Source organism: Pongo pygmaeus, chromosome 18 (assembly GCF_028885625.2).
Source record: "Pongo pygmaeus isolate AG05252 chromosome 18, NHGRI_mPonPyg2-v2.0_pri, whole genome shotgun sequence".
Lineage (NCBI taxonomy): Eukaryota > Metazoa > Chordata > Mammalia > Primates > Hominidae > Pongo > Pongo pygmaeus.
Window position 1 is genome coordinate 32,760,550 of NC_072391.2, and position 22,554 is coordinate 32,783,103.

General features: G+C 50.4%; 2 protein-coding genes across 6 annotated transcripts in view; one reads left to right on the forward strand and one right to left on the reverse strand.

Moving 5' to 3' along the window:
• STX1B (syntaxin 1B) overlaps positions 1-15,637 on the reverse strand; it is a 43,692-nt gene extending 28,055 nt beyond the window's left edge. Inside the window, exon 1 of one of the 2 annotated variants that reach the window (XM_063654269.1) lies at positions 15,570-15,637. The gene's annotated coding sequence lies outside the window, so the exon portion shown is untranslated. Of the gene's footprint in view, positions 1-15,341; positions 15,480-15,569 lie in introns of those variants that run through there. The other variant, XM_054455664.2, reaches the window with a different exon arrangement.
• Positions 15,638-15,686: 49 nt separating this feature from the next.
• On the forward strand, positions 15,687-22,216 carry STX4 (syntaxin 4). 4 transcript variants are annotated; one of them, XM_054455673.2, is made up of 11 exons: positions 15,717-16,031; positions 16,209-16,310; positions 16,401-16,522; positions 16,659-16,733; positions 17,169-17,239; positions 19,972-20,080; positions 20,160-20,236; positions 20,556-20,693; positions 21,589-21,699; positions 21,771-21,866; positions 21,960-22,216. In XM_054455673.2, the coding sequence occupies exons 2-10, from the start codon at positions 16,213-16,215 to the stop codon at positions 21,849-21,851; spliced, it is 882 nt and encodes a 293-aa protein (XP_054311648.1). In that variant the 5' UTR covers positions 15,717-16,031; positions 16,209-16,212; the 3' UTR covers positions 21,852-21,866; positions 21,960-22,216. The 4 variants fall into 4 exon arrangements, with proteins under 4 accessions (XP_063510342.1, XP_054311648.1, XP_054311647.1 ...); XM_054455672.2 differs by having other exon boundaries at positions 16,423-16,522; XM_063654272.1 differs by having other exon boundaries at positions 15,687-16,031; positions 16,423-16,522; positions 21,589-22,216.
• The last annotated feature ends 338 nt before the right edge of the window (positions 22,217-22,554 follow it).

Sequence of the window (22,554 nt, forward strand, 5' to 3'; positions counted from 1 at the left end):
CTGATCTCGAACTCTGGGAGGCTGAGGTGGGAGGATCACTTGAGCCCCGGAGGCGGAGATTGCAGTGAGCCGAGATCACATCACTGCACTCCAGCCTGGGTGACAGAGCAAGACTATCTCAAGAAAACACACACACAAAATATGAATGCAGCTGGGGTGGAGCACAAACATTCAACCCCTAACAGAATACCATGATCAAACTTTCATTTTACAAAGATCCTGTTGGTGGCTGTGTGTGGGACCACCACAGATGGCTGTGCCAGAGTGCACTACATGAAGCAGCACGCCCCAGGAGCACTGCTCACATCCCAGACATCATGTATTTGAATATTTATTATAACAATTATCTGACAGGTGGAGGTACAGTGTCATGAGGAAAGAATGCCTTTAACTAATTTCCACCAAGGTGCAGTCAAGCTGGCAGTAGCTCTGACTCTGTGAATGTTGATGGGGAGATCAGTTAGGAATCACCCAGGCCAAAAATAATGAGGCCTGCACCGAGGCCTAGAGGTGGGGATGGAACATCCATTACAGAGGTGTGTCATGGGGGGAAATTTGTCAGACACAATTGCAGATTGGAACAGGTGATGAAGGAGGGAGGAGGGTCCTAGATCACTCCTGGGTCTCTTGCTGTTACTGTATGTGGAGTAAGTTTGATGGAATAAGAGAAAGATCTTGGCTGGGCATGGTGGCTCATGCCTGTAATCCCAGCACTTTGGGAGGCCAAGGCGGGCAGATCACAAGGTCAGGAGTTCGAGACCAGCCTGATCAACATGGTGTAACCCCGTCTCTACTAAAAAACACAAAAATTAGCCAGGCGTGATGGTGTGAACCTGTAATCTTAGCTACTCAGGAGGCTGAGGCAGGAGAATCGCTTGAACCCAGAGGCAGAGGTTGCAGTGAGCCGAGATTATGCCACTGCACTCCAGCCTGGGCAACAAGTGAGACTCCATCTCAAAAAAAAAAAAGTGAAAGATCTTGAAATACACTGCCTTTATAAATCTTACCAGCAAACTACTAGGAAATGTAAAAATGCCATTTATAGAAATCTATAGTACCTGGCAGGGTGCAGCGGCTCACACCTGTAATCCCAGAACTTTGGGAGGCTGAGCTAGGAGGATCACTTGAGGCCAGAATTTCAAGACAAGCCTGGGGAACATAGCAAGACCCTGTCTCTAAGGAAAAAATTTAATTAATTTAAAAAAATCACTGGGCACGGTGGCTCACACCTATAATCCCAGGACTTTGGGAGGCCAAGGCGGGCGGATCACCAGGTCAGGAGATCGAGACCATCCTGGCTAACACAGTGAAACTCTGTCTCTACTAAAAATACAAAAAATGACCCGGGTGTGGTGGCACGTGCTTGTAGTCCCATCTACTCGGGAGGCTGAAGCAGGAGAATTGTTTGAACCCAGGAGCTGGAGGTTGCAGTGAGCCGAGATCATTACACTGCACTCCAGCCTGGGCGACAGAGCAAGACTCCATCTCAAAACAAAACAAAACAAAACAAAACAAAACAAAAAAAAACTATAGTGTTTAAGAATAAATCTTTAAAACATATGTTAATGTCCTTTATGAGAGAAAAGAATTAAATTTTATTGAAAGACTTTAGAGAAGTCCTTTTTTGAGACAGGATCTCACTTTGTCGCCCAGGCTGGAGTTCAGTGGCACGATCAGGACTCTCTGCTCTGCAGCCTTGCGCTCGCAGGCTCAAGCGATCCTCCCACCTCAGCCCCCTGAGTAGCTGAGACTACAGGAACATGCCACCATGCTGAGTAATTTTAAAATTTTTTGTAGAGACATTATGCTGCCCAAGCTGGTCTCAAACTCCTGGTCTCAAGCAATTCTCCTGCTTTGGCCTCCCAAGGCACTAGAATTACAGATGTGAGCCACTGCGCCCTGCCCAGATGAACACTTGTTTTGCTCACCACTGTGTCTCTATCTAGCATCAGAGCATCGTCCTGGTACAAAGAGTGGGGCCTGAATAAAGATTTACTGATTAATGGATGGATAGGTCAAATGGGTATTCATTCTTTTGTTCCTGAGCACAACAGGTGTAATAGGTCCTGTGCCAGGTGGCACGGGGAGGCAGAGATTAGTCAAATGGGGGCCAGGTGCGGTGGCTCACACTATAATCCCAGCACTTTGGGAGGCCAAGGCAGGCAGATCACCTGAGTGCCTCCCGAGTGGCTGGGATTGCAGGCATACACTACCATGCCCAGCTAAATTTTTTTGTGTATTTTTAGTAGAGATGGGGTTTCATCACGTTGGCCAGGCTGGTCTTGAACTCCTGACCTCAAGTGATCCACCCACCTCAGCCTTCCAAAGTGCTGGAATAACAGGCATGAGCCACTGTGCCCGGCCTCATATGTTGAATCTCTAATCTCCAATGTGATGGGAGTAGGAGGTGAGGCCTTTGAAAGGTAACTAGGTTTAGATGAGATCCCAAGGGTGGAGGATCATGAGGATGATGGGATTCGTGCCATTATTTAAAAAGAAGGCCAGGCATGGTGGCTCATGCCTGTAATCACAGGAATTTGGGAGGCCAAGGCGGGTGGATCACTTGAGCTCAGAAGTTCAAGAACAGGCTGGGCAACATGGCAAAACCCTTCTCTACCAAAAATACAAAAAAACTAGCTGGGCATGGTGCATGCACCTGTAGTACCAGCTACTCAGGTGGCTGAGGTGGGAGGATTGCTTGAACCCTGGAGGTTGCAGTGAGCCGAGATTGTGCCATTGCACTCCAGCCTGGGCTTTTTTTGACACCCCCATCTCAAAAAAAAAACAAACAAAAAAAAAACAAAAAGGAAGAGACACCAGACACCAGAGCTTTCTCTCTCTGCCATGTAATAATACAAGAAGGTGGCTGTCTGCAAACTAGGAAGTGAGCCCTCACTGTGAACAGAATCTGCTGGCACCTTGATCTTGGACTTTCCAACCTTTGGAACTGTGAGAAATAAATGTCAGTTGGTTAAGCCACCCCATCTATGGTATTTTGTTAAAGCAGCCCAAACTAACTAAGACATAGTTAAAATTGGTTAAAATTACTCAAAGGTACCATTCTTTGATATATTACCTTTTAACATTCCTTCTTTTTTCTTTTCTTTTTTTTTTTTTTTGTTTTTGAGAAGGAGTCTCGCTCTGTTGCCCAGGCTGGAGTGCAGTGGCGCGATCTCGGCTCACCACAACCTCTGCCTCCTGGGTTCAAGCAATTCTCCTGCCTCAGCCTCCTGAGTAGCTGGGATTATAGGCGCCCGCCATCATGCCCAGCTAATTTTTCTATTTTTTTAGTAGAGATGGGGTTTCTCTATGTTGGTTAGGCTGGTCTTGAACTCCTGACCTTGTGATCTGCCCGCCTCAGCCTCCCAAAGTGCTGGAATTACAGGCGTGAGCTACCGCGCCCGACCAACATTCTTTCTTTACCATTATTTATTTAATATATTTTTTCAAATAGGTAGTACTTTCACATAGTACAAAAATCTTAAATATTACCAAAAGGGTTCAATGAAATTCTTACTCTAACAGCTGTACTAGCCACTTTGTTCCCATGAACCATACCTACGGAACCACTTTTATTAGTTTCTTATAAACCTTCCAGAATTTCTTTATGCAGATGTTACCAGAAAGGGGTCTGGATCCAGACCTCAAGAGGGGGTTCTTGGACCTTGCTCAAGAAAGAATTCAGGGTGAGTCGATAGAGTAAAGTGAAAGCAAGTTTATTAGAAAAGTAAAGGATTAAAGAATGGCTACTCCATAGACAGAGCAGCCCCAAGGGTTGCTGGTTGCCCATTTTTATGGTTATTATTATTATTATTTTTTATTTTTTGAGATGGAGTTTCACTCTTGTCGCCCAGGCTGGAGTGCAGTGGCGCAATCTCGGCTCACTGCAACCTCCGCCTCCCGGGTTCACGTGATTCTCCTGCCTCAGCCTCCCAAGTAGCTGGGATTACAGGCGCCTGCCACCATGCCCAGCTAATTTTTGTATTTTTCGTAGAGACGGGGTTTCATCATGTTGGCCAGGCTGGTCTGGAACTCCTGACCTCAGGTGATCCACCCGCCTCGGCCTACCAAAGTGCTGGGATTACAGGCACGAGCCACTGAGCTGGGCCGGTTATTTTTTGATTATATGCTAAACAAGGGGTGGATTATTCATGCCTCCTCTTTTTAGACCATATAGGGTAACTTCCTGACATTGCCATGGCATTTGTAAACTGTCATGACCCTGGTGGGAGTGCTGCAGTGAGGACGCCCAGAGGTCATTCTCATTGCCATCTCGGTTTTGGTGGGTTTTAGCTGGCTTCTTTACTGCAAACTGCTTTATCAACAAGGTCTTTATGACCTATATCTTGTGCTGATTACCTATCTCATCCTGTGACTTAGAACACCTTAACTGTCTGGGATGCAGCCCAGTAGGTCTCAGCCTCATTTCACCCAGTTCCTATTCAAGATGGAGTTGCTCTGGTTCAAACGCCTCTGACATAGATACAAGCAAATACACACACACACACACACACACACACACACAATTTTTTTCTTACATAACAGTAAGCACAATACTTATTCTACACTTTGATATTCAATGAACAAATATTTCATATCTATGCAAAATGAAGTTTCTAATTATTTTTGACAGCTCTGTACCTGCTGATGGGCAAGTTATGATTATTTGCAAATACTGGGTGAATTACATTGGATGGATGGGTCATTTCATACATGTGCAGACATGTTGAATTAAAATTCTATTTCCCCAACCTTTGAAGTTGGTGTCAACTTGAGACTTGCTTTGGCTAACAGAATGTGGTAGAAGTCATGTGCAAATTCTGAGCAAGGCCTCAGGATTTCGTTACTGCTTCCACTTTCACTTTCCTGGAACTCTGAGGCCATTATGCTAAGAAGAAACCCAGGATGAAATGTAACATGCTGGGAGTGGCTCAACTGTTCCCGCCAACCTAGTCATCAGAGCTAAGATAGCAGACAACAGGTGAGTGAGGCCATTTTGGGCCATCCAGCCCCAGCCGCGGTGCCAGCTGACTGCAGCCACTTACATAATACAAGCCACCCAGCTCCTCTCAGAATCTGGAGAAACAATACATTGTTGTTTACCTCGGTAAGAAAACTCAAGGTTTGGGAGTGGTTTTTTACCCAAGAGTAGCTAACTGATAAAATGGAAATCTCTTTCAGATAGATTTTTAGAAGTAAGGTAACTGGTTCAAAGTGTAAATGCTTGCCAGGCGCGGTGGCTCATGCCTGTAATTCCAGCACTTTGGGAGGTCAAGGTGGGCAGATCACCTGAGGTAAAGGGTTCAAGACTAGCCGGACCAACATGGAGAAACCCCGTCTCTACTAAAAATCCAAAATTAGCCAGGCGTGGTGGCTCATGGCTGTAATCCCAGCTACTCAGGAAGCTGAGGCAGGAGAATCACTTGACCCCGGGAGGCAGAGGTTGCTGTGAGCCGAGACTGCACCATTGCACTCCAACCTGGGCAACAAGAGTGAAATTCTGTCTCAAAAAAAACAAAAAAAAACAAAAAACGAAAAACAAAGTATAAATGCAGCTGAGTGAAGTGGCCCATGCCTGTCATCCCAGCACTTTAGGAGGCTGAGGCAAGGGGGTCGCTTGAGTTTGAGAACAGCCTGGACAACATAGCGAGACCCTGTCCCTACAAATAATTTTTAAAATTAGCTGAGTGTGGTGGTGTGTGCTTGTGGTCCCAGCTACTTAGGAGGTTGAGGCAAGAGGATCACCTAAGCCCAGGAGATCAAGGTTGCAGTGAGCTGCGATTGTACCACTGTACTGCCACCTGCGTTAAAGAGTGAGATCCTGCTCAAAACAACAACAATAAAACAAAATGTAAATGCATTTGTAATTTTGATAAACATTGTCTGGCTTGTATCATTTTCCATTCCCACCAACAATGGGTGAAAGGACCCATCTCCCCACAATCTTGCCAAGAGTGTTTTGCCAAACTTACATCTGTATATGTGTCTAAGGCCTTACTGTTTTTGTGAACTGTCATATTGTTTGCCCATTTTTTATTGAACTACCGGTCTTTCTTATCAATATATGAGAGCTCTTTAAATAGTAGGGAGATTAGACTGTTGTATGTGATAATAACTGCAAATATTTTTCCCAGTTTTTTTTTTTTTTTTTTCCCGAGACAGGGGGTCTCGCTCTGTCGCCCAGACTGGAGTGCAGTGGTATGATCTCAGCAACCTGCAGCCTCTGTCTCCCCAGTTCAAGCGATTCTCGTGCCTCAGCCTCCCAAGTAGCTGGGGTTACAGGCATTCACTACCACACCCACCTAGTTTTTGTATTTTTAGTACAGATGGAGTTTCGACATGTTGCCTAGGCTGGTCTCCAACTCCTGGCCTCAAGTGATCTTCCCACCTCGACCTCTCAAAGTGCTGGGACTACAGGCAAGAGCCACTGCGCCCAAACAGTTGTCTTTTGATTTTACTTATGATGTTTTTTGCCATGCAGAATTGTTGTATGTAGCCAAAGGTATTAATCTTTTCTTTTACAGTTTCTGAATTCTGAGTTGGAGTTGGAAGGGCCTTCCTCACTCCAAAAGTTATAAAAGATTTTGACCATATTTTCTTCTAGCATTTTATTTATTTAATTTTTTTTTTTTTTTTTTTTTTTTTTGAGACAGAGTCTTGCTCTGTCACCCAGGCTGGGGTGCAGTGGTGCAATCTTGGCTCACTGCAACCTCCATCTCCTGGGTTCAAGCGATTCTACTGTGTCAGTCTCCTGAGTAGCTGGGACTACAGGCGTGTGCCACCACGCTCGGCTAATTTTTGTGTCAGTGCACTCCACTTAGTAGAGGAGTACTACTCCTTTTAGTAGAGGCGGGGTTTCACTATGTTGGCCAAGCTGGTCTCGAACTTCTGACCTCAAATGATCCACCCACCTCGGCCTCCCAAAGTGTTGGGATTACAGGCATAAGCCGCCGTGCCCAGCCTCTTCTACCATTTTAATAGAGTTTATCCAAACAAATTGCATGATCCATCACCTTTAGAACAAAGTTCAGGGCAGGCCAGGTGCAGTGGCTGACGCTTGTAATCCCAGCACTTTGGGAGGCCAAGGTGGGCAGATCATCTGAGGCCAGGAGTTTGAGACCAGCCTTGGCAACGTAGTGAAACGTTGTCTCTACTAAAAATACAAAAATTAGCCGGGAGTGGTGGGGTGCACCTGTGCCTGTGTTCCCAGCTACTTGGGAGGCTGAGGCAGGAGAATTTCTTGAACCTGGAAGGCAGAAGTTGCAGTGAGGCAAGATCGCACCATTGCACTCCAGCCTGGGCAACAAGAGCGAAACTCCATCTCAACAACAACAAAAAGGAATAGGGCTGGGTGTGGTCGCTCATGCCTGTAATCCCAGCAGTGTGGGAGGCCGAGGTGGGCGGATCACCTGAGGTCGGGAGTTTGAGACCAGCCTGACCAACGTGGAGAAACCCCGTCTCTACTAAAAAATACAAAATTAGCCAGGTGTGGTGGCGCATGCCTGTAATCCCAGCTACTTGGAAGGCTGAGGCAGGAGAATTGCTTGAACCCGGGAGGTGGAGGTTGTGGTGAGCCGAGATCGAGCCACTGCACTCCAGCCTGGGCAACAAGAGCAAAACTCTCTCAAAAAAAAAAAAAAAAAGGAATAAAGTTCAGGGCCAAAATTATGACATGGGTGGCCCAATTGTAAAATTATGACAGTGTCATCCACGTGGATGGGAAACAGGAGGAAGAGTGGCTGGCTCAGGAGGTTCTCAGCGGGAGGCAATGCTTCCTGTTTGGGACACTTTCAGCTTAAAATGTCTGTGGGACCTCCAGGAGGCAAGTGGATTCAAGGGTCTAGAGTTAGGAGAAATTTGGGGCTGGAGATAGGGACTTGCAGGCCAGCATATGGTTATTCAAAGCCACAAGAGTATGTAAATAGTTTGAGGAAGAGAGGGTCTCAGATGAAACTCTAGGGAGTGGTCAAGTTTAAGCCCAAAACATGCCCATGGGGAGAGAGCTATGGGGGTGTATCGTCTCCATGGCCCTTAGGGCTTTGCACAGAAACAGTCTCAGAGATGTCTGTAGGGTTAACTGCAGCCCTTACTTGAGTCCTGTGTGGATATCTTTGGCTGCTTGGGACACAGCTCATAGGGAGAAGGGGAGGACCAATAACCTCGCTAGCAGTCAGCCCCAACCCAGCGGTGTGGGAGAGACCTGAGACGGGGGCGGGAGTAGGCTCAGTGGGTATAAGTCATCTGCCCCTCTTCCCCCAGACAGTCCGAAGCAGGATATCAATAGGTGGCAGCAAGTCCCCAAGGGTAGGTGGAACAGGGGGAGCCACCCGAACTGGTATTTCCCTGGGATCACAGTGCAGTGGTTAGGACTACAAACAGTATGGGCCGGGAGCGGTGGCTCATGCCTGTAATCCCAGCACTTTGGGAAGCCCGGGTGGGAGGACTGCTTGAGACCAGGAGTTTGAAACCAGCCTGGACAACATAATGAGACCCTGTTTGTACCAAAAAATAAAAATAAAATAATTAGCCAGACATAGTAGCACTAGTCTACGGTCCCACTTACTCTCAGTAAGCCAAGGTGAGAGGATCCCTTGAGCCCAGGAATTCAAGGCTTCAGTGAGGCATGATCGCACCACTGAACTCCAGCCTGGGTGACAAAGCAAGACCCTGTCTCAATATCAATAACAACGAAAAAATACAAACTGTGGAGCTCCAGCATCTGGGTTAAAATCCCGGCTGTATCCTTTACTGGCTGTGTAACCTCAGGCAAGTTCCTCAATTTCTCTGTGCCTCCACTCCTTCCTTCATAAAATGAGGACAGTAATAGTACCTCCCTCATAAAACTTTTATCAGATTAAATGAGTTAATAAAGTGCTTATGTTAGTGTCCGGCACATAAAGTGCTTTATAAATATTGAATAAGAAATAATTTCATTCATTCGTGAGTATTTGTCAAGTGGCTACTGTGTACCAGGCACTGTTATAGGTGCTGAGGGCATAACTGGGGGTAAGGCAGGTGAAAACCCTTGTCCTGTGGGGCTTACATTCTAGTTGACGGGGGAGCAGTGATAACAGACAATACGTAAAATTTTTTTTTTTTGAGATGGAGTCTCGTTCTGTTGCCCAGGCAGGAGAGCAATGGCACGATCTCGGCTCACTGCAACCTCTGCCTCCCGGGTTCAACCGATCCTCCTGCCTCAGACTCCAGAATAGCTGGGATTACAGGTGCACGCCACCACATCTGGCTAATTTTTTATATTTTAGTAGAGACGGGGTTTCACTGTGTTGCCCAGGCTGGTCTCAAACTCCTGAGCTCAGGCAGTCCACTTGCCTTGGCCTCCCAAAGTGCTAAAATTATAGGTGTGAGCCACCACACCCGGCCAGTATTTTTTTTTTTTTTTTTTTTGAGACGGAGTCTTGCTCTGCCGCCCAGGCTGGAGTGCAGTGGCGTGATCTCGGCTCACTGCAAGCTCCACCTCCCGGGTTCACACCATTCTCCCGCCTCAGCCTCCTGAGTAGCTGGGACTACAGGCGCCCGCCACCATACCCGGCTAATGTTTTTGTATTTTTAGTAGAGACGAGGTTTCACCGTGTTAGCCAGGATGGTCTTGATCTCCTGACCTCGTGATCTGCCTGCCTTGGCCTCCCAAAGTGCTGGGATTACAGGTGTGAGCCATCGTGCCCGGCCTGTTTTTATTTTTAGTATAGACGGGGTTTCGCCATGTTGGCCAGGCTGGTCTCGAACTCCTGATGTCAGGTGATCTGCCCGCCTCAGCCTCCCAAAATGCTTGGATTACAGAAGTAAGTCACCATGCCTGGCCTTTATTTTTTATTAAAAAAATTTTTTTGAGACAGGGTCCTACTCTGTCACCCAGGATGGAGTGCACTAGCATAATCATAGCTCACTGCAGCCTTTAACTACTGGCCTCAAGCAATCCTGTCCCAGCTTCCCAAGTAGCTAGGACTACAGGTGTGCACCACCATACCCAGCTAATATTCTATTTATTTAAATTATTATTTTTTTTTTTGAGAGAGAGTCTCACTCTATCTCCCAGGCTGGAGTGCAATGGCGTGATCTTGGCTCACTGCAACCTCTGTCTTCCAGGTTGGAGCAATTCTCTTGCCTCAGCCTCCCTAGTAGCTGGGATTACAGGCGTGCACCACCACACCCGGCTAATTTTTGTATTTTTAGTAGAGACAGGGTTTCTCCATGTTGGCCAGGCTGGTCTCAAACTCCTGACCTCAGGTGATCCACCCACCTCGGCCTCCCAAAGTGCTGGGATTACAGGTGTGAGCCACCACGCCCAGCCTTATTTTTTATTTTGTAGAGATGGGGTCTCACTATGTCGTCCAGACTGGTCTCAAACTCCTGAGCTCAAGCGATCCTCCTGCCTCGGCCTCCCAAAGTGCTGAGATGACAGGCGTGAGCCACCACGCCTAGCCCAATATGTAAATAAATTAGCAAAATATATGGTATGTCAGCTCCAAGTAGAGACACAAGAGGTGGGTGTGAGCTGGCAAGGCTGATAGCTCCGGCCCTGGTGCACAGTGGGACCCAGGAGACAGAGAGCGGAAGGAAGTCCCCAGATGGGCAGCAACATGGACCCTCTAGCAGAGACATTAGAGCTGCTAAAAGATTCAGAGTAACAATCATCGCTGTCATACAACAGCAGGAAGCACTGACATACTGACATTCCACACCAGGTGCTGTTCTGTTTGCTTTACAAATATCACTTCATCTTTACAGCAATCCTATGAATATGGTGCTATTATTATTCAGATTTTTCTGTTTCTTTTTTTTGAGACGGAGTTTCGTTCTTGTTGCCCCCAGCATGCAATGGCGCAGTCTTGGCTCACTGAAGCTTCTGCCTCCCGGGTTCAGGCAATTCTCCTGACTCAGCCTCTCAAGTAGCTGGGATTACAGGCATGTGCCACCATGCCCGGCTAATTTTGTATTTTTAGTAGAGACGGGGTTTCTCCATGTTGGTCAGGCTGGTCTCGAATCCCGGACCTCAGGTGATCTGCCAGCCTTGGTGAGGGCTGTGCACGGTGGCTCACGCCTATAATCCCAGCATTCTGGGAGGCCAAGGCAGGTGGATCACCTGAGGTCAGGAGTTTGAGACCAGCCTGATCAACATGGAGAAACCCCATCTCTACTAAAAATACAAAATTAGCCGGCTTGGTGGTGGGCACCTGTAATCCCAGCTACTCAGGAAGCTGAGGCAGGAGAATCACCTGAACCCAGGATGTGGAGGCTGCGGTGAGCCAAAATCACACCACTGCATTCTAGCCTGGTGACCTGGAGAGACTCTGTCTCAAAAAACAACAACCAAAAAAAAAAAAAACAAAAAAAAACCAAATGAGAACTGAGTTATAGAAAGGTTATATAACTTGTCTCCTAGAGTTATTACAGTGGGTGAATGGGCTGGGATTCCAACCCAGGTCATCTGGCTCCCATGTAGATAGGTCTGGACCCACAGGTAGAGGGGACAAGACAAACTGCCAAGCCTCAGGACTGGGTAGAGCCAGACAGGATCAACAACCTCTCCAGTAGTCGGCTCCAATCTAGCAGGTGTGGGAGAGGCCCTGTGACAGGGGCGGGAGAAGGCTTAGTGGGGCAGGCTGTCCACTCACTCCTCCCCCAAGACAGTCCAAAGCAATAGGTGACAGCAAGCCCCCAAGGGTGGGTGGAACACGGGAAGCCACCCCAGCTGGTATTTTCCTTGGATCATAGTGTAGAAGTTAAGAAACACCCCCCACCCCCCAACAGCTGCACAGTCTGGAGCGAATATACACACCGACCACCCACACACCCAAGACCCAATACACTTTTTTAAACTTTATTTTTACTTCTATTTATTTATTTTTAATTATTTTTTTAAAGTCTAATTAGAGATGAGGTCTTAGGCCGGGCACAGTGGCTCATGCCTGTAACCCCAACACTTCGGGAGGCCGAGGCAGGCAGATCAAGAGGCGGGAGGATCACGAGGTCAGGAGTTCGAGACCAGCCTGGCCAATATGGTGAAACCCTATCTCTGCTAAAAATACAAAAATGAGCCGGGCGCGGTGGTGTGCACCTGTAATCCCAGCTACTTGGGAGACTGAGGCAGAATTGTTTGAACTCAGGAGGCGGAGGTTGCAGTGAGCTGAGATCGTGCCACTGCACTCCAGTCTGGGAGACAGAGCGAGACTAGGTCTCAAAACAAACAAACAAACAAAAAACAACAACAAAAAAAAAACAGAGATGAGGTCTTGGCATGTTGCCCAGGCTGGTCTCAAGTCCTGGGCTCAAAGGATTCTCCTGCCTCAGCCTCCCAAAGTGCTAGGATTACAGGCGTGAGCCACTGCACCCACCCTACTTTTTTTTTGTTTTTTTGTTTTTTTTGATACAAGATCTCACTCTGTCACCCAGGCTGGAGTGCAGTGGCAAGATCACTGCTGACTGTACCCTTGACCTCATGGACTCAAGTGATCCTCCTGCCTCAGCCTCCTGAGTAGCTGGGACTACAGGAGAGCGCCAGCGTACCTGGGTAATTAAAAGAAGATTTTTTTTGTAGAGACAGATGCTATGTTGCCCAGGCTGGTCTCGAACTCCTGGCCTCAAGTGATCCACCCACCTTGGCCTCCTGAAGTGCTAGAATCACAGGCATGAGCCACTGCACCTAGCCTAATATAGTTAATATCCCCTTCCAGGCTGCTCAGAGGGCCTGAGAGGAACAAAGGGCTCAGCTCTGGAGAGCTCCACCCCCAGCGCCAATCTCTCTAAATGGCCTCTTTCCTCTCCACATTCCACCACAAGGCTTGGAGTCCAGCTTCCTGTGACCTTAAGTCACCATTCCAAAGCCCTGCAATCTCACCCAGAGACCACAAGTGAAATAATGAATATTATAATCCTGAGAAGTTTAGTGACCAAGATGGCATGCCATCAAGACGCTGAGAAATAAAGAGGAAGATAGGACCAGGGGGCCCAGAAGATGCTGGAACCCACAGTACTAAAAGCTCGGAGAGGCTGGGCACAGTGGCTCACACCTGTAATCCCAGCACTTTGGGAAGCCAAGGCGGGTGGATCGCTTGAGCCCAGGGGTTTGAGACCAGCCTGGGCAACATGGCAAAACCCAGTCTCTACCAAAAAAATATACAAAAATTAGCCAGGCACGGTGGTGCGTGCCTTAGTACCAGCTACTTGGGAGGCTGAGGCAGGAGGACTGACTGAACCTGAGAGCACACCACTGCACTCCAGCCTGGGTGACAGAACCAGACCTGACCTCAAAAAAAAAAAAAAAAAAAGAAAGAAAAAGCCCAGAGGGGAGGGCACCCTCAACAGTTTTCCAGCCCCTTCCACATCCTTCCTAACCTCACTTGATACTGTCCAAGTCCTACCTTAGGCAAGGCAGAAATTATAGGACCAAGCCGCCAAATGGGGAAATTGAGTCCCAGAGAGAAGTAATGCATTATTTAAGATCCCATGCAGGACTATGAGTCAGGGGTCCAAGAGCCCTTCCACCGTGTGCCACTCAGAGACACAGAGTAGGAGGGGGAAGGGGGTCAGGTGGCAGGGGACAAAAGATGCAGGAGGCAAGCAGCAGTGACTGAAGAGGCAGAGGCTGACATGAAAGACCCAGGAGCAGAGAATCTTTTCTTATCATCTTAACACTGGGCAGGGCTTTGCCTCCTGAAAAACCCTGCATTCCCTCTGTGGGTTGATCAGGGCACCACTCTCCTACTAGCTGGGTTTTTTTTTTGTTTTGTTTTTTTGAGACGGAGTCTTACTCCGTCACCTAGGCTGGAGTGCAATGGCGTGATCTCAGCTCACTGCAACCTCCACCTCCCAGGTTCAAGCAATCCTCCTGTCTCAGCCTCCCAAGTAGCTGGGATTACAGGCACCTGCCAACATGCCTGGCTAATTTTTGTATGTTTGTAGAGACAAGGTTTCGCCATGTTGGCCAGGCTGGTCTCCAACGCCTGGCCTCAGGTGATCTGCCTGCCTCGGCCTCCCAAAGTGCTGGGATTACAGGCATGAGCCACCACACCCTGCCTGAGCTGGGTTTTAACAAGAAGAGGAGAAGAGCCAAAACTCCTCACATAGAACCACACAGCACTTGACAGTTTCCAACCTCATCATCACTGAAGTTTAGAGCAGCCGATATCCATAAAGATGATGTCCCCATCCCCCTACAGTTACCCACTGTGCAGAGGGAGATCCACACTTAGAGACAGGAAGCGATTTCCAGAAGTCCATAGTAACTCAGTCCCAGGAATCTAGGTTTCCTGACCAGGGCATAGCAGAAAGGGTCCATTCCTTTCCCTGCTTGTACCTTCACAGAAGCTTCCTGGACAGAGCCCTGGGGTCCAGGAGACCCGTTATTCATTCCCGGCTATGCTGAGACTTGCTGAGTGACCTTCGGGACTCCTTCTAGAGAATATAAGTTCCACGAGTGCAGGAATTTTTGTCTATTAGTCCTTGATGTATCTCCAGCCCTAGAACAGTGTTTGGCCCATACTATGTGCCCAAAAAATATCCATTAAATGAATGAATGTTGCTGTGCACCGTGGTGCATGCCTGTAATCCCAGCACTTTGGGAAGCTGAGGCAGAAGGATTGCTTAAGCCCAGGAGTTAGAGACCAGCTTGGACAACATAGTGAGACCCCCATCTCGTAAAAACTTTTAAAAATAAAAAATGAGTGAATATCTAGATAGCCAGGATTAGAGAAATGTCACAGTCAGAAAGCCTGAAGCCTAAAGAAGACCAAGGAACCAGGGGCTTTATCCTCAGATACATGAAAGGCTGAAATTCTGTCCACAAGTATTTATAGAGGGCCCGTAATGTGCTTGGTACTGAGCTAGGTACTCCCCAGATTCAGTTAAGAACAAAGTCATTACCTGACCTCAGATGCAAGGCAGGGGCTGGGGGGTGTGAGTGGCAGGGAGGCAGCGTGATCAATACAAACACTTTTCTTAGCCTGAGCTGCCCTGACATGGTCTGACGGCTCACAAGGTGGTGAGTGCAGCCGGGCTGCAGTGTTCAAGGAGGGCGCCGGCTGGCCGCCCACCTGTCAGAGGCTGCGCCAGAAGGATGCGGAAGAAGAGATTTCTGCCTTGGCTGAGGTCACTTCCCACCCCCAGATTCCCTGCCCACACAACCCTGCAATTTTCTGACGCTGACTACTCGGATCCTATTATTTCCCGATTTTCAAGGTCCCATGATGCTGACAGCCCCAAATGCTAAGTCGTCAGTCCGCCCACGCCCCTGGACCCGAAAGCAATAAAGGCGAAGTCAGCAAGGGTCCTACCACCCACTGCCTCGAAAGGCCTCTGGGGGTGGTCGGCGCGCCCCTCCCCACCTCGCGGGGGCCGTGTGGGCGTCGCTCGGTCGTCGGGGTGCCGGGACGTCGTGATGAGAACGGCGTCCCAGAGACGGCGGTGACAGAGCCGGGACACGTGACAGTCACAGCGTCACATTCTGCGGTCCACGAATTTGGGACCGGGCTGGTCACGTGACGCTGTGGGGGCACCATGGGGTGATGTGAGATGCGGGTGTCTCGGATTACGTACAAATGACGTATTCCTACCCCTTTTGGCAACCAGATTTCCGTTGGAAGACGCAACGGTTCCGGTGACGGTAGCGAGTTCTCGCGCCCAGGCAGCTCCGCTTCCGCTCGGGGCGCAACAACTTCCGACTCCGCCTTCCCAGCCTTGGGCAAGGAAGAGACGCGACCATATGCGCATGCCCCGAATTTATCACGGAGGGGCGGGGCTGAGGCTGCGGGAGCTGGAGGAGGGAAGAAAAGGGAATTCCAACCTGTGGAACCTTGGGGGGTCCCCGGGGTCGGCGCCTTCCCATTGACTGTGGGCGGTGCAAGGGACGGAGCCTCTGGCGGCTCGTGGGGGTGTTGGGGTCCGCAGGGGGAGGGAGGGGAGTGTCAGAGTGTGAGTGGGGTACGGGAATTCCAAATTTGAGGGCCTCCCGGCTCTGGCGCCGGGGAGGGAGAGCTCAGGCCGCCATGCGGGACAGGACCCACGAGCTGAGGCAGGTGAGACGCCAGGGCAGCGGGGATGGGGACGGGCGGACGAACTGGAACGCAGGACTTCTGGTTTTCGGGGTAGGGAGGGGTGGCTGATGGCCAGGAAGGAAAGTCCCGGAAGCCTGTGGGTCCTGCGGGGTAAGAGCCGCAGCGAAACGGTGGTGCCAATGACTCCGGGCCTGGCAGGGGGATGACAGCTCGGACGAAGAGGACAAGGAGCGGGTCGCGCTGGTGTTGCACCCGGGCACGGCACGGCTGGGGAGCCCGGACGAGGAGTTCTTCCAGAAGGTAAGGGGCTGGGGTCTCCGCCTGGATTCGCGAGGGGGGTAGGAGGACCCGAGGAGCAGCGTGGTCTGGAGTACCCCATATCTCTTTCAGCCCTCTCGGTCACCCTCCCCAGGTCCGGACAATTCGGCAGACTATTGTCAAGCTGGGGAATAAAGTCCAGGAGTTGGAGAAACAGCAGGTCACCATCCTGGCCACGCCCCTTCCCGAGGAGGGTGAGTGACACCCCGGCTGCAGGGCGCATGCTCCGCCCCAGGGATTGTGGGGGTTGTAGTTCCACGCAGGTGGTGGTCAGGGTGGTTTGTTGAGGTGGGGGCTGCTGTTTGGGAGTCGTGGCCCTCTCTTATTCAGGCATGAAGCAGGAGCTGCAGAACCTGCGCGATGAGATCAAACAGCTGGGGAGGGAGATCCGCCTGCAGCTGAAGGGTGAGCTCCTGGGACCTCAGACAGATCCTTCCCTCTGATCCTGCCCTGTTGTTGGTATATCTGGGGAGTGTGTGGCCCAGAGAAGCCAGTGATATATCCAGGTCACACAGCAGGCCTGGGTCTAGCATCTCTGTCTCCTGGCCTCCAGGCCATTGTACTCTCCACAGCACAAGCCCGCCTCTCAGGTTCTTTTATTTATAATGAAACCATTTACTTACACAGTTATCGCTGCCCACTGGGCATTCTTTGGGCAGGGAGATGGGGTTTTGTTAGGTGGCCTCTGCATACCTATGGGAACTCAGTGATGTAATGCAAAGAAAAATAAACTTACTTTCTCCTCTTAGAGGCTCAGCCTTAGTCATTTGATGATAAATTATATTTCCCTAAAAATCCTATGGAGACAAGTACCCCCAATACCCCTGTGTCTTCCCACAGCCATAGAGCCCCAGAAGGAGGAAGCTGATGAGAACTATAACTCCATCAACACAAGAATGAGAAAAACCCAGGTGGGTTTTTTTTCTCAGAAATGAGGACATTTCAGCAAATGTTTCATGAAGTATTAGATGACAGGTGTATGAAGGAAGGGCCTGCAGAGGTCATGGAGTCCAATTGGATGATTTTTCCAAATGGGGAAACTGAGCTCAGAGAGAGAAAGAACTTGCTCAAGGTCAGGAAACCGGGTCTCCTGATGCTCAGTCCGGTTATAACACCCTGCTTTATTTTCTTCCATTCAATAAGAAGTTACTGTGACCCCAGACAAGACCTAGGCTTGGCCTCAGGTGACCCTCCTGCCTCGGCCTCCCAAAGTGCTGGAATTACAGGCGTGAGCCACCGTGCCCGGCTGGGACACATGTTTTCTAGGACTCAAGATGAGGAGTTAGGGTTCAGTAGGGGATAAAGACATTACTCACGTGGGACCTGGTGGCTAATGGCGCTGCCCAGGGAAGGAAAGTGAGAAGTCATAAATGACTGGCAGGTTTCCTATCTATGTGACAGGGACAGCCTTAGTCCCACAGGTGGAATTCAAGAAGTCAGGAAGAGGAACTTCCTTGGGGCGACACTGAAGAGGAACTCCCCTGGTGTGATATCTTATTTTTTTAATTATTATTATTTTTTTGAGATGGAGTCTTGCTCTGTCCCCCAGGCTGGAGTACAGTGGCACAATCTTGGCTCACTGCAACCTCCACCTCCTTCAAGCGATTCTCCTGCCTCAGCCTCACGAGTAGCTGGGTTTACAGGTGTGCACCACACCTGGCTAATTTTTTATATTTTTGGTAGAAATGACGTTTCACCTTGTTGGCCAGGCTGGTCTCGAACTCCTGACCTCAACTGATCCACCTACTTTGGCCTCCCAAAGTGCTATGATTACAGGCATGAGCCACTGCGCCCAGCCCCTGGGGTGATATCTTAGTAAGGAAATTTGCAGTGATCTGACTGGTCCTCTCTGGGTCCCCAGTGAGGAGGATACCAGGAGGTCAGGATTGGAGTAGTTGGGCCCAGGGCTCAGCAAGGACCCCAGATTGAAGATGGAGCAGCTTGGGCATCTTGGAAGGGTGCAGCTGGAACCAGGAAAGCAGATGTATCTCTGGAAAAGGAACTCCAAGGAATGAGCATATTTAAGGCCTCAGAAGAAGGGGCAAGGCAGAGCAGATGCCCCAGAGCCAGTGTTTCTGGGGAAGTCTGTGGTGGTGATTGGCATGAGTGGACGAGGGTCCATGTGGGCCTGTTGCACCTGTTTCGCCCAGGCAACATGTTCATCTCTAGGCGTAGGAGCTGTGGTGTAGGCAGCGAGGTTGGCATTCAGCAAGCATTCAGCAGTTACATATTGGGTGCCTACTGTGTGCCAGACCTTTTTGGAACTGTTTAGGATACAGCAGTGAACCAATGATCCCTGTCCTCATGGAACTTCCCTTCTGGTGTAGACAATCACCATAATAAATACGTGAATTATTTAGAACATAATAAGCATTAAGGAAAAAAGAGCAGGGGAAGAGGGACTAAGCATGCTGGAGGAGGTAGAGTTGCAGTTGAAAGCAGGTGGAGGAAGCTTCATTCAGAAGGTAACATCTGAACAAAAGACTTAAAGGTGTGTGTGGGGAATGAGCATTCTAGGTAGAAGGAGAAGTGAATGCAAAGGCTTCAGCTGAGAGTGTGCTTTGTCTAGGGAGGGGTAAGGAGACCAGTGTGGCTGGGCGGAGGAAGGGAACAGCAAGAGGAAGTAAGATCGGAGAGGTCGTGGGAGAAGGAGAGATCATGAGGGCTAGCCAGGCACCGTGGCTCACGCCTGTAATCCCAGCACTTTGGAGGCTGAGGTGGGAGGACTGGTTGAGCCCAGGAGTTTGAGACCAGCCTGGGCAATATAGTGAGACCCCCTCTCTCTCTCTCTTTTTTTTTTTTTCTTTGAGACAGGGTCTCGCTCTGTCGCCCAGGCTGGAGTGCAGTGGTGCCATCTCTGCTCACTGCACCCTTCGCCTCCTGGGTTCAAGCCATTCTCTTGCTTCAGCCTCCCAAGTAGCTGGGCCTACAGGCACCCACCACTGCACCAAGCTAATTTCTGTACTTTTAGTAGAGATGGGATTTCACCATGTTGGCCAGGCTGGTCTCGAACTCCTGACCTCAGGTGATCCACCCGCCTCAGCCTCCCAAAGTGCTGGGATCACAGGCATGAGCCACCGTGCCCGGCCAACCCTGTCTCTATTAAAAATAAAAATAGGCCAGGTGTAGTGGCTCACGCCTGTAATCCCAGCACTTTGGGAGGCCGAGGCGGGTGGATCACAAGGTCAAGAGATCAAGATCATCCTGGCCAACATGGTGAAACCCCATCTCTACTAAAAATACAAAAATTAGCCGTGTGTGGTGGCATGCGCCTGTAGTCCCAGCTGCTCAGGAGGCTGAGGCAAGAGAATTGCTTGAACCCGGGAGGCCAAGGTTGCAGTGAGCTGAGATCGCGCCACTGCACTCCAGCCTGGGCAACAAGAGCGAAGCTCTGTCTCAAAAAATAAATAATAAATAAATAAATAAATAAATAAGATCATGGAGGACCACGTAGGCCTGATAAGGGCTTTGGCTTTTAGTCTAAGAGAAATGGGGGAGCCTGTCAAGGTCATCACAAGGCGGTTAAGGTGGCAGATCCCGCATAAGAGCTCATGCTATTTTCTCACTGTACTATGGGGTTGCCGAGGCGCAGACCGGACAGAGATCCTCCCAGGGGCACCCAGCCTATATTCTTCATCTTTAGCATGGGGTCCTGTCCCAGCAATTCGTGGAGCTCATCAACAAGTGCAATTCAATGCAGTCCGAATACCGGGAGAAGAACGTGGAGCGGATCCGGAGGCAGCTGAAGATCAGTGAGTTGTGCGTGCCCAGCCTGGCCCACAGGGGCAGGTAATCCCAACCCAGCCCTGAGCCTGGCCTTTTCCTTCACAGCCAATGCTGGGATGGTGTCTGACGAGGAGCTGGAGCAGATGCTGGACAGTGGGCAAAGCGAGGTGTTTGTGTCCAATGTGAGTGGCCACAGCCAGCCCCTCTCTGCTGTGCCTCCCATCCCCTCTGAGTCCTGTCCCTTTCTTGACCTCCTGGGCTCAGGTGATCCTCCTGCCTCAGCCTCCCGAGTAGCTGGGACTATAGGTGCAAGCCACTGCACCCCGCTTGCTGTGGCCCTTTCTGATTAAGGGCACCCTGAGGCCCCTAAGGGAATTAATTAGCCTGCCTGGAGTCACCCATCAGATTCCAGGCTGAGGGCTCCCCAGAAGCTCAACAGGAGTTTCTGACCTGCTGTCGGTCTCCCTGTGAACAGTTGCTCCACTCCTGTCCACCCCCCAGATCCTGAAGGACACGCAGGTGACTCGACAGGCCTTAAATGAGATCTCGGCCCGGCACAGTGAGATCCAGCAGCTTGAACGCAGTATTCGTGAGCTGCACGACATCTTCACTTTTCTGGCTACTGAAGTGGAGATGCAGGTGGGTGCCCCACACAGCCCCAGATGTGAGACCAGGCTCAGTCCAAACTGCCAGCCTCCCACCACCCTTAGATTCTCTCCCTGAGGCTTTTGTGTCTTCCAGGTTTGGCCATGCCCCCAGATTGGTGCTTATTCCTATCCTTAGCTGTACCCCGAGAATGGTGCCTCCCTCTGCTGCTACGCAGATACCCACTCCCTTCTGCATAGCACCCTGCGCCCTCTCCAGAACTTGAGCCTGCCCAGGTCTGGCCCCAGCCCTGGCTCCCCCTCCACTAACAGCATCCAGCCTTATACCTCTGAGAGGTCCAGTCAGAGTTGCCCTAGAGGGGCTGCCTCCTAACATCTGTACAAGGCTGGGGTGGGGGCGGTGTTCCCCTGGCCCTGGTTGTGTGAGTTGAGTTGAGCTTCCAGCCCTGTCCTGGAGGAGCTGGCCTCAGTCATGCTACAGCCAATGCCCTTTTGCAGCTGAGACTTACAGGAAAGAGATCTCATTCAGTAGGAGTACTGAGACCTGAGGCTGGTGGTGCCAGGAGGAGGCAGGGATAGGGAGGGCTTTGCAGCAGCTGTAGATAGGCCTGGAAGAATGGGTAAATTCAGACAGATTTGTGAAGGCACAGTTCACCATCTGTGAAAGGTATGAGCCATTTGAGGCCCTTAGCTCCAAGCTACCACTACACATAGAGGTTGTATGGGATAAGCGAGCAGGGGACAAGGGACTACATGATAGAAGGGACCTGGAAGCCATCCTTGAGGAGTCTGAACTTTTGTCAGATCGAGTCTTGCCCTTGTCTTTGTTAGTGCAATTTTTTTTTCCTGCCAGGAATGTTCTTCAGTCATCTGGGGTGGGGTGGGCAAAGGCATCCTTACCTCCCTGAACCACCCCATCCTCTGAGCAGGGGGAGATGATCAATCGGATTGAGAAGAACATCCTGAGCTCAGCGGACTACGTGGAACGCGGGCAAGAGCACGTCAAGACGGCCCTGGAGAACCAGAAGAAGGCGAGGAAGGTGAGCCTCCCAGGCCCGGCCACTGTCCCAGGCACCCTGTGTGTCTTCCCTGACCCCCTCCTCTCCCACAGAAGAAAGTCTTGATTGCCATCTGTGTGTCCATCACCGTCGTCCTCCTAGCAGTCATCATTGGCATCACAGTGGTTGGATAATGTCGCACATTGTTGGTGAGATGTTGTGGGCTGTCCCCTGGCCTGCCCCAGCCCTGGCCCCAGCCCTCCCTCCTCCCTCAGACCCTGTTCTCCCTCCTTTCCTTACAGGCACTAGGAGCACCAGGGACCCAGGGCCTGGCCTTCTGTCCCAGCAGCCTGGGGGGCAGGGCAGAGCCTCCAGTCGGACCCCTTCCTCACACTGGCCCCTATGCAGAAGGGCAGACAGTTCTTCTGGGGTTGGCAGCTGCTCATTCATGGTGGCCTCCTCCTTCAGGCCTCAATGCCTGAGGGAGGCCTGCACTGTCCTGACTGGCCGGGACACACGGTTTTGTAAAAAATTAAAAAACAAAAAAAGAGCATAGAAAGCCCTTTGCACGTGTGTTCCTGGAAGGGCTGGCCCAAGGCTTCCGGGCATCCAACCTCCCTACCTCCTGGATGTCCCCAGGGCCAGGTCCAGCCCTGGCTGCTCAGGTCAAACCGCCATGGGTGCTGTGCCCACAGCAGGCTGGCTCTGCCTTTCTGCACCCCCATAGGAATGGGTGGGCAGGGAGGGGTAACACCCGCATCTGGCTCCTGGCTCAGTACTGTCCCCGGGAAAGGACCACTGTGAGTATCTGTCTTGGAAACGATGAGGCTGACCTGACCAGGCCAGGCTGGGATGCAGGTGAGATGGGGGTGTGTGAGTGGCATCAGTGGGCCTTCT